General features: G+C 58.8%; 1 protein-coding gene across 2 annotated transcripts in view; it reads left to right on the plus strand.

The window, feature by feature from the left end:
• Positions 1–3,824, plus strand: part of LOC134535192 (actin-associated protein FAM107A) — a 115,564-nt gene extending 111,740 nt beyond the window's left edge. For both annotated transcript variants that reach the window (XM_063374211.1, XM_063374212.1), the window contains one exon: positions 1,419–3,824. In XM_063374211.1, the coding sequence (XP_063230281.1) occupies positions 1,419–1,514 (96 nt within the window). In that variant the 3' untranslated portion in view covers positions 1,515–3,824. The remainder of the gene's footprint in view (positions 1–1,418) is intronic.
• The last annotated feature ends 6,720 nt before the right edge of the window (positions 3,825–10,544 follow it).

Genomic DNA, 10,544 nt, shown 5'->3' on the forward strand with positions numbered 1-10,544 from the left:
TTAATTTTTGTTACAGTAAATTTTAAAATAGTTCAGTGTCTTGAAACAAAAAGTAAAATTTCTTACGCACATACATAAATGCACACACTTTTTTTAAAAGTTAAAATAGAATTTTCCTGTTCAAATGAATATAAAAATGATAGCCTCTTTACATATTATCAAATTCTGATGTATACCATAAACATATGCTTCAATGCTTTTTTTCTTCAATTTTTAAAGATTGTAATACTTTAAAATAATTGGAAAAAAAAAGTGTGCAATACAATTCCGAAACTAATGATTCAGGGACAAATGAGAGGATGCGAGTATCCGTCCTTCGAAATCTGTAGTTACTTGAATGCTTGTAGGGCTCTGCATCCGTGAGAGAATTTGGAGCCAGCCTAAAGATGGACACATCCATTGAGGTGAACGTTTTATGGAACATATTATACAATCCTAAAAAAATATTTTAATCCTCAACTACCGGCAGTTAAAAATTACTAAACTTTGACCTTGCATTAATAAAACTTTACAATAACTTATTTTATGTGGCGAGCAAAACAAATAAAAAAATTCAGATTTGTGTAATTTAGGTGTCCAAAATTTGGTAACAACATTTTCCAACATATTAACGTACTCGGTGGATAGTTGCTTGAAATAATCATCCCATTTCAGAATCTTCCAAAATGTGTGAGGAAGCAAGAAGCCTTTATACCTGCGAAAGGCATAATTATAAGGTCCTTTCCTTTTACAACGTAACCAAGAAATCAGATCAAAGTACTTGCAGTTCTTGTCGATGTTGTACGAAGCACTCGTTATCTATTACAAAAGGCATTTCAATTTCATGCCAATAATAAGTGGATAAATTTCAAACCACTTGAGTCTGCAGTTCCCCAAGGCCGCAACCGAGCAATCGTGCTCCAGGTTTTCGGAGGAACACAGTTGCACACACGCACAGATGTCTCTCTCTTGCACAGAAGTGTTGACCAACTGTCACACAAACTGGCCAGTGCTTATACACTCGTTCGCAACTCCCCGCGCGTCTCCCCAGCTTTATAAGTTTATTAAAAGCAAAATGGAAAATTAATGAAATCTTACCTTTTTGTTTTTAGAAAAGCAACTAAGCAAAATCCAAAATATAAGTATTTACATTTACAATTTTGGAAGAGGGCCCCCTCAGGAGGGTCTTTTTAAGTACCTAACCATGCCGCTGGGAATAGGCATAAGTGTATTTTGTTTTTAAGTAGCCTTGTATTTTATTATGTCACATGTCCACATTCCAAGAGGTAGTTAAAACTCTTTCCATTTTATATCTCTGTAAACTGTAGACAACTTTTTTCACGTAAGATTTTTATATTCCGTGCTTTTTATGTTACCAATTCTCCTGTGGTTTTGTCTAGTGCTGATGTATAAACGGGAACTGACGAGTGCTGGGACAGTTGCAGAAGCCGGAGGGGGAGGCCAAGAGCCCGAACGGAGCCCCGGAGTTCCTGCAAGTGCACGCCAAGCTGCGGGCCCGCATGGACTCCAAGTGAAGCCCTCGCCGCTCGCTCCCTGGGAGACCACGGTTGCTGCCCCTCAAAGTGTCTGGGGTAACAAGAGACTGTTTTACCTTTGTGTGTAGTCAGTATGTTTGTAGTTGAGGGGCCATGGTCCCTCGAGAAATGTTTTCTGTAAATATATACTTTTAGGTGCCTCGGTACTTTTAGTTTGTGCCGGCGCTTGTAAATTGTAAATATTAAGAACATATCCAAGAATATTTTATTATAGTTTGACAGCTGCAGTGTTCTGTAGCAAGCACTTTATTTTTTATTTTATTTTTTTTATACCAGAACATAGTTTATTACAGATAATGTGTCTAAAAGATTAGATTAAATTACACTGTCTCGAAAGCTTTGGATCTTAGATAAGCGACTCTGTGCCTTTTATTCTTCACAACTTAAGAACACATGCGTATTCACTTAAGAAGACAAAATAAAATATAGGAATGCAAGTACATAGTTTGAAACACACAGAAATAGCAGTGGAAGGTTGGTTTGGTAAAAAAAAAAACTGTAGCTTGAGTTTTTCGAGCATGTTTAGGCCCTTATGATTCTACTAACAGTTCAGTATCACCCATGTAGTTCTGTTATGGTATTTTCATGAGTTTTTTCTTTTGCGGAAATTCCTGCCGCATTCCATTATCTAAACATTACAGTTTATGTTGTTGCAGACTTTGTTACCAGATGTATGTGGCAAGTTATTGCTTTTGTAAATAGTTGGGCAAGTATGTCTTTATTGTGAGATGATCACCTAATGGAAGTTAATTTTTTGCTTTCTCAGCAGGATAATGCCCACCATTTTCTTTTTCATGAAAATTATCAGAAATATTAAATACTGAACTAAATGGGTGAAAGTTTTTTTTTTGTAAATTTTTTCACTGCTTGTGTTTTTTACGTGTCTGTAACATTCATGTTAGTGGCTGGCTAATGGTTTGTGTCATGCCTGTGTTGTTCGCATTTGTATGCACTTTTATAACCACACAACCTGAGTTATTAGAGATATCTGACACAAGAAATTTGCTATGAATACTTAATAGATGATACAATTTTAAATTAGTTTACAAAATGTATGTTTTTCCCCCCCTTTTTTTTTTGTCTGAACTATGTATCAATTACAATGATGAATTCTATTCCTTTGCTAGCATTAAATAATTTTTTTTTGTTGAATGGATTTCTATTTACTTTTTAGAAGTGTAGTAAGAATTTCATTTTGGGAAGGTATTGGAGCAGGAGGGGGGGGGGGGGGGGGGGTTAGTGTAGAGGGAGTAATAGAACCACTTTGCCTATTTTTGTTTTGTTGGTGGGAATGATAGATTTCTTTTAGGATTTCTGTTCCCACTCCCCCCTTCCAAACATCCCTGTGAACACCCCTGCTTGAAGGTTCGTGTTTATTTTGCACTCTCCATTGCAAATTACACTCAGGTAATGGTAAAAGTTTTGGTAAAGTACATTCCAAATTTTTTGATGCAAGCTAATTAGGAAAATTTCTGAATTTAGATGGGAAGATTCAAATGAGTATGCTCAAATATGCTTTAGAAAGTAATTTGTAAAAACCAAAATTATACTAAATGCCAAATGTCAAAATAATTGTTAAAACTGAATATGAAAACGCTCTTTACATGTACTCTAGTTAATATATGAGCCATGAGTGTTCTGTGTAGGTGTAATGCACTGATAAGCAATACAGTAATGTATGGTTCTAATAAGTGTCTTTACTTACTGCTTGTAAAAAGCTATATTGATATAGTTTGGACCTGGAGACAATCCTTCACTTATACAGTTCCATGTATTGTATGAGTGTATTGTTATTGTGCTAAATCTGTATTTCCCTCGGAAACTTCTTCATATGTAGGGTGGAAAGTGCACTGAATATAGACACTGCAATGTAACAGAAAATTTGGCTGTGACAATTATGATCGGCCTGAGTTTGTACCTCAGTTTTGTTCGCTTAGAAATGAATGGGCAGTGCTTTAAAACTATTATTCATTCAAGAGGATTGAATTATTATGGTAGTGTTTATGAGCAAGTTGTATTTGTGTCAATAATTAAGACTTCCTGTAAATCGTTAGGTGTAGAAAGAACGATAGCTAAGAGAGGCATGTTTGTTCTTAGTACGTACAAGTCTTGTGTGTTCTAAATGTGATATAGGGTGGTACTGACTAGTGGAAACAGTAGATAAACCACCAGTATTTTCAGGCAATTGAAATGTAATTAACAAAGAATAAAAGAAACATATATATTTATTTCTACTGTTTTCTTGTAATTATTGAAACATAGATTGTCAATAAAAAGTGCAACCAATAACTTTTAGATTCTGATTTTAATACCAAATCCTTACAGCAAAATGGATTGTGGCAAATGTTGTGTCGCTCTTACTGCTGCAGAAGACAATAATAATAATAGGACATTTTGACTGTTAGTCTGTGTTCTGAACAGGGTATTACTCGATGCCAAATGACTCCTTTTATTTTAGAAGCTATTGGCTAAAATTTTCCAGGTACAGAGTGTCCCCTCATGAATGCCAAAGAAAAAATCAAACATAGCCAGTGCTCGTGGGCTCCCACCCTGGCAGTGGGGGTGCTCGTGGGCACCCACCCTGGCTGTGGGGGTGCTCGTGGGCACCCACCCTGGCTGTGGGGGTGCTCGTGGGCTCCCACCCTGGCAGTGGGGGTGCTCGTGGGCACCCACCCTGGCTGTGGGGGTGCTCGTGGGCTCCCACCCTGGCTGTGGGGGTGCTCGTGGGCTCCCACCCTGGCTGTGGGGGTGCTCGTGGGCACCCACCCTGGCTGTGGGGGTGCTCGTGGGCTCCCACCCTGGCAGTGGGGGTGCTCGTGGGCACCCACCCTGGCTGTGGGGGTGCTCGTGGGCACCCACCCTGGCTGTGGGGGTGCTCGTGGGCACCCACCCTGGCTGTGGGGGTGCTCGTGGGCTCCCACCCTGGCAGTGGGGGTGCTCGTGGGCACCCACCCTGGCTGTGGGGGTGCTCGTGGGCACCCACCCTGGCTGTGGGGGTGCTCGTGGGCACCCACCCTGGCTGTGGGGGTGCTCGTGGGCTCCCACCCTGGCAGTGGGGGTGCTCGTGGGCACCCACCCTGGCTGTGGGGGTGCTCGTGGGCACCCACCCTGGCTGTGGGGGTGCTCGTGGGCTCCCACCCTGGCAGTGGGGGTGCTCGTGGGCTCCCACCCTGGCAGTGGGGGTGCTCGTGGGCTCCCACCCTGGCTGTGGGGGTGCTCGTGGGCACCCACCCTGGCTGTGGGGGTGCTCGTGGGCTCCCACCCTGGCAGTGGGGGTGCTCGTGGGCTCCCACCCTGGCTGTGGGGGTGCTCGTGGGCACCCACCCTGGCTGTGGGGGTGCTCGTGGGCTCCCACCCTGGCTGTGGGGGTGCTCGTGGGCACCCACCCTGGCTGTGGGGGTGCTCGTGGGCACCCACCCTGGCTGTGGGGGTGCTCGTGGGCACCCACCCTGGCTGTGGGGGTGCTCGTGGGCTCCCACCCTGGCAGTGGGGGTGCTCGTGGGCTCCCACCCTGGCAGTGGGGGTGCTCGTGGGCACCCACCCTGGCTGTGGGGGTGCTCGTGGGCACCCACCCTGGCTGTGGGGGTGCTCGTGGGCTCCCACCCTGGCAGTGGGGGTGCTCGTGGGCTCCCACCCTGGCAGTGGGGGTGCTCGTGGGCTCCCACCGTGGCAGTGGGGGTGCTCGTGGGCTCCCACCCTGGCTGTGCGGGTGCTCGTGGGCTCCCACCCTGGCTGTGCGGGTGCTCGTGGGCTCCCACCCTGGCAGTGGGGGTGCTCGTGGGCTCCCACCCTGGCTGTGGGGGTGCTCGTGGGCTCCCACCCTGGCTGTGCGGGTGCTCGTGGGCACCCACCCTGGCTGTGGGGGTGCTCGTGGGCTCCCACCCTGGCTGTGGGGGTGCTCGTGGGCACCCACCCTGGCAGTGGGGGTGCTCGTGGGCTCCCACCCTGGCTGTGCGGGTGCTCGTGGGCTCCCACCCTGGCTGTGGGGGTGCTCGTGGGCTCCCACCCTGGCTGTGGGGGTGCTCGTGGGCTCCCACCCTGGCAGTGGGGGTGCTCGTGGGCTCCCACCCTGGCTGTGGGGGTGCTCGTGGGCACCCACCCTGGCAGTGGGGGTGCTCGTGGGCTCCCACCCTGGCTGTGCGGGTGCTCGTGGGCACCCACCCTGGCTGTGGGGGTGCTCGTGGGCTCCCACCCTGGCAGTGCGGGTGCTCGTGGGCTCCCACCCTGGCTGTGGGGGTGCTCGTGGGCTCCCACCCTGGCTGTGGGCGTGCTCGTGGGCACCCACCCTGGAAGTGGGGGTGCTCGTGGGATCCCACCCTGGCAGTGGGGGTGCTCGTGGGCTCCCACCCTGGCTGTGGGGGTGCTCGTGGGCACCCACCCTGGCTGTGCGGGTGCTCGTGGGCACCCACCCTGGCAGTGGGGGTGCTCGTGGGCACCCACCCTGGCTGTGGGGGTGCTCGTGGGCACCCACCCTGGCAGTGGGGGTGCTCGTGGGCACCCACCCTGGCAGTGGGGGTGCTCGTGGGCTCCCACCCTGGCAGTGGGGGTGCTCGTGGGCTACCACCCTGGCTGTGGGGGTGCTCGTGGGCACCCACCCTGGCTGTGCGGGTGCTCGTGGGCACCCACCCTGGCTGTGGGGGTGCTCGTGGGCACCCACCCTGGCTGTGGGGGTGCTCGTGGGCTCCCACCCTGGCAGTGGGGGTGCTCGTGGGCTCCCACCCTGGCAGTGGGGGTGCTCGTGGGCTCCCACCCTGGCAGTGGGGGTGCTCGTGGGCTCCCACCCTGGCTGTGCGGGTGCTCGTGGGCACCCACCCTGGCTGTGGGGGTGCTCGTGGGCACCCACCCTGGCTGTGGGGGTGCTCGTGGGCTCCCACCCTGGCAGTGGGGGTGCTCGTGGGCTCCCACCCTGGCTGTGCGGGTGCTCGTGGGCTCCCACCCTGGCTGTGCGGGTGCTCGTGGGCACCCACCCTGGCAGTGGGGGTGCTCGTGGGCTCCCACCCTGGCTGTGCGGGTGCTCGTGGGCTCCCACCCTGGCTGTGGGGGTGCTCGTGGGCACCCACCCTGGCTGTGGGGGTGCTCGTGGGCACCCACCCTGGCAGTGGGGGTGCTCGTGGGCTTCCACCCTGGCAGTGGGGGTGCTCGTGGGCACCCACCCTGGCTGTGCGGGTGCTCGTGGGCACCCACCCTGGCTGTGGGGGTGCTCGTGGGCACCCACCCTGGCAGTGGGGGTGCTCGTGGGCTCCCACCCTGGCAGTGGGGGTGCTCGTGGGCTCCCACCCTGGCTGTGCGGGTGCTCGTGGGCTCCCACCCTGGCTGTGGGGGTGCTCGTGGGCTACCACCCTGGCTGTGGGGGTGCTCGTGGGCACCCACCCTGGCAGTGGGGGTGCTCGTGGGCTCCCACCCTGGCAGTGGGGGTGCTCGTGGGCTCCCACCCTGGCAGTGGGGGTGCTCGTGGGCACCCACCCTGGCTGTGCGGGTGCTCGTGGGCACCCACCCTGGCTGTGGGGGTGCTCGTGGGCTCCCACCCTGGCTGTGGGGGTGCTCGTGGGCTCCCACCCTGGCTGTGCGGGTGCTCGTGGGCTCCCACCCTGGCTGTGGGGGTGCTCGTGGGCTACCACCCTGGCTGTGGGGGTGCTCGTGGGCTACCACCCTGGCAGTGGGGGTGCTCGTGGGCACCCACCCTGGCTGTGGGGGTGCTCGTGGGCTCCCACCCTGGCTGTGGGGGTGCTCGTGGGCTCCCACCCTGGCTGTGGGGGTGCTCGTGGGCTACCACCCTGGCTGTGGGGGTGCTCGTGGGCACCCACCCTGGCAGTGGGGGTGCTCGTGGGCTCCCACCCTGGCAGTGGGGGTGCTCGTGGGCTCCCACCCTGGCTGTGCGGGTGCTCGTGGGCTCCCACCCTGGCTGTGGGGGTGCTCGTGGGCTCCCACCCTGGCTGTGGGGGTGCTCGTGGGCTCCCACCCTGGCTGTGGGGGTGCTCGTGGGCTCCCACCCTGGCTGTGGGGGTGCTCGTGGGCTACCACCCTGGCTGTGGGGGTGCTCGTGGGCACCCACCCTGGCAGTGGGGGTGCTCGTGGGCTCCCACCCTGGCAGTGGGGGTGCTCGTGGGCACCCACCCTGGCTGTGCGGGTGCTCGTGGGCACCCACCCTGGCTGTGGGGGTGCTCGTGGGCTACCACCCTGGCTGTGGGGGTGCTCGTGGGCTCCCACCCTGGCTGTGCGGGTGCTCGTGGGCTCCCACCCTGGCTGTGGGGGTGCTCGTGGGCTACCACCCTGGCAGTGGGGGTGCTCGTGGGCTCCCACCCTGGCTGTGCGGGTGCTCGTGGGCACCCACCCTGGCTGTGCGGGTGCTCGTGGGCTCCCACCCTGGCTGTGCGGGTGCTCGTGGGCACCCACCCTGGCTGTGCGGGTGCTCGTGGGCTCCCACCCTGGCTGTGGGGGTGCTCGTGGGCTCCCACCCTGGCTGTGCGGGTGCTCGTGGGCACCCACCCTGGCTGTGCGGGTGCTCGTGGGCTACCACCCTGGCTGTGCGGGTGCTCGTGGGCTACCACCCTGGCTGTGGGGGTGCTCGTGGGCTCCCACCCTGGCTGTGCGGGTGCTCGTGGGCTCCCACCCTGGCTGTGGGGGTGCTCTTGGGCTCCCACCCTGGCTGTGGGGGTGCTCGTGGGCTACCACCCTGGCAGTGGGGGTGCTCGTGGGCTACCACCCTGGCTGTGGGGGTGCTCGTGGGCTCCCACCCTGGCTGTGCGGGTGCTCGTGGGCTCCCACCCTGGCAGTGGGGGTGCTCGTGGGCTCCCACCCTGGCTGTGCGGGTGCTCGTGGGCACCCACCCTGGCTGTGCAGGTGCTCGTGGGCTCCCACCCTGGCTGTGCAGGTGCTCGTGGGCTCCCACCCTGGCAGTGGGGGTGCTCGTGGGCTCCCACCCTGGCTGTGCGGGTGCTCGTGGGCACCCACCCTGGCTGTGCAGGTGCTCGTGGGCACCCACCCTGGCAGTGGGGGTGCTCGTGGGCACCCACCCTGGCAGTGGGGGTGCTCGTGGGCACCCACCCTGGCAGTGGGGGTGCTCGTGGGCTCCCACCCTGGCTGTGCAGGTGCTCGTGGGCACCCACCCTGGCTGTGGGGGTGCTCGTGGGCACCCACCCTGGCTGTGCAGGTGCTCGTGGGCACCCACCCACCCTGGCTGTGCAGGTGCTCGTGGGCACCCACCCTGGCAGTGGGGGTGCTCGTGGGCTCCCACCCTGGCAGTGGGGGTGCTCGTGGGCTCCCACCCTGGCAGTGGGGGTGCTCGTGGGCTCCCACCCTGGCAGTGGGGGTGCTCGTGGGCTCCCACCCTGGCTGTGCAGGTGCTCGTGGGCACCCACCCTGGCAGTGGGGGTGCTCGTGGGCTCCCACCCTGGCAGTGGGGGTGCTCGTGGGCTCCCACCCTGGCAGTGGGGGTGCTCGTGGGCTCCCACCCTGGCAGTGGGGGTGCTCGTGGGCACCCACCCTGGCAGTGGGGGTGCTCGTGGGCTCCCACCCTGGCAGTGGGGGTGCTCGTGGGCTCCCACCCTGGCAGTGGGGGTGCTCGTGGGCTCCCACCCTGGCAGTGGGGGTGCTCGTGGGCACCCACCCTGGCAGTGGGGGTGCTCGTGGGCTCCCACCCTGGCAGTGGGGGTGCTCGTGGGCTCCCACCCTGGCTGTGCAGGTGCTCGTGGGCACCCACCCTGGCAGTGGGGGTGCTCGTGGGCTCCCACCCTGGCAGTGGGGGTGCTCGTGGGCTCCCACCCTGGCAGTGGGGGTGCTCGTGGGCTACCACCCTGGCTGTGCGGGTGCTCGTGGGCACCCACCCTGGCAGTGGGGGTGCTCGTGGGCACCCACCCTGGCAGTGGGGGTGCTCGTGGGCACCCACCCTGGCAGTGGGGGTGCTCGTGGGCTCCCACCCTGGCAGTGGGGGTGCTCGTGGGCTCCCACCCTGGCTGTGGGGGTGCTCGTGGGCTCCCACCCTGGCAGTGGGGGTGCTCGTGGGCTCCCACCCTGGCTGTGCGGGTGCTCGTGGGCACCCACCCTGGCTGTGCGGGTGCTCGTGGGCACCCACCCTGGCAGTGGGGGTGCTCGTGGGCACCCACCCTGGCAGTGGGGGTGCTCGTGGGCACCCACCCTGGCTGTGCAGGTGCTCGTGGGCTCCCACCCTGGCTGTGCAGGTGCTCGTGGGCACCCACCCTGGCAGTGGGGGTGCTCGTGGGCACCCACCCTGGCAGTGGGGGTGCTCGTTGGCACCCACCCTGGCAGTGGGGGTGCTCGTGGGCACCCACCCTGGCTGTGCAGGTGCTCGTGGGCACCCACCCTGGCTGTGGGGGTGCTCGTGGGCTCCCACCCTGGCTGTGGGGGTGCTCGTGGGCTCCCACCCTGGCTGTGCGGGTGCTCGTGGGCACCCACCCTGGCAGTGGGGGTGCTCGTGGGCTCCCACCCTGGCAGTGGGGGTGCTCGTGGGCACCCACCCTGGCTGTGCAGGTGCTCGTGGGCACCCACCCTGGCTGTGGGGGTGCTCGTGGGCTCCCACCCTGGCTGTGGGGGTGCTCGTGGGCTCCCACCCTGGCTGTGCGGGTGCTCGTGGGCTCCCACCCTGGCTGTGGGGGTGCTCGTGGGCACCCACCCTGGCAGTGGGGGTGCTCGTGGGCTCCCACCCTGGCAGTGGGGGTGCTCGTGGGCACCCACCCTGGCAGTGGGGGTGCTCGTGGGGTCCCACCCTGGCAGTGGGGGTGCTCGTGGGGTCCCACCCTGGCAGTGGGGGTGCTCGTGGGCTCCCACCCTGGCAGTGGGGGTTCTCGTGGGCACCCACCCTGGCAGTGGGGGTGCTCGTGGGCTCCCACCCTGGCAGTGGGGGTGCTCGTGGGCACCCACCCTGGCAGTGGGGGTGCTCGTGGGCTCCCACCCTGGCAGTGGGGGTGCTCGTGGGCTCCCACCCTGGCTGTGCGGGTGCTCGTGGGCAACCACCCTGGCAGTGGGGGTGCTCGTGGGCTCCCACCCTGGCTG

The sequence above is a fragment of the Bacillus rossius genome, chromosome 8 (assembly GCF_032445375.1).
Source record: "Bacillus rossius redtenbacheri isolate Brsri chromosome 8, Brsri_v3, whole genome shotgun sequence".
Lineage (NCBI taxonomy): Eukaryota > Metazoa > Arthropoda > Insecta > Phasmatodea > Bacillidae > Bacillus > Bacillus rossius.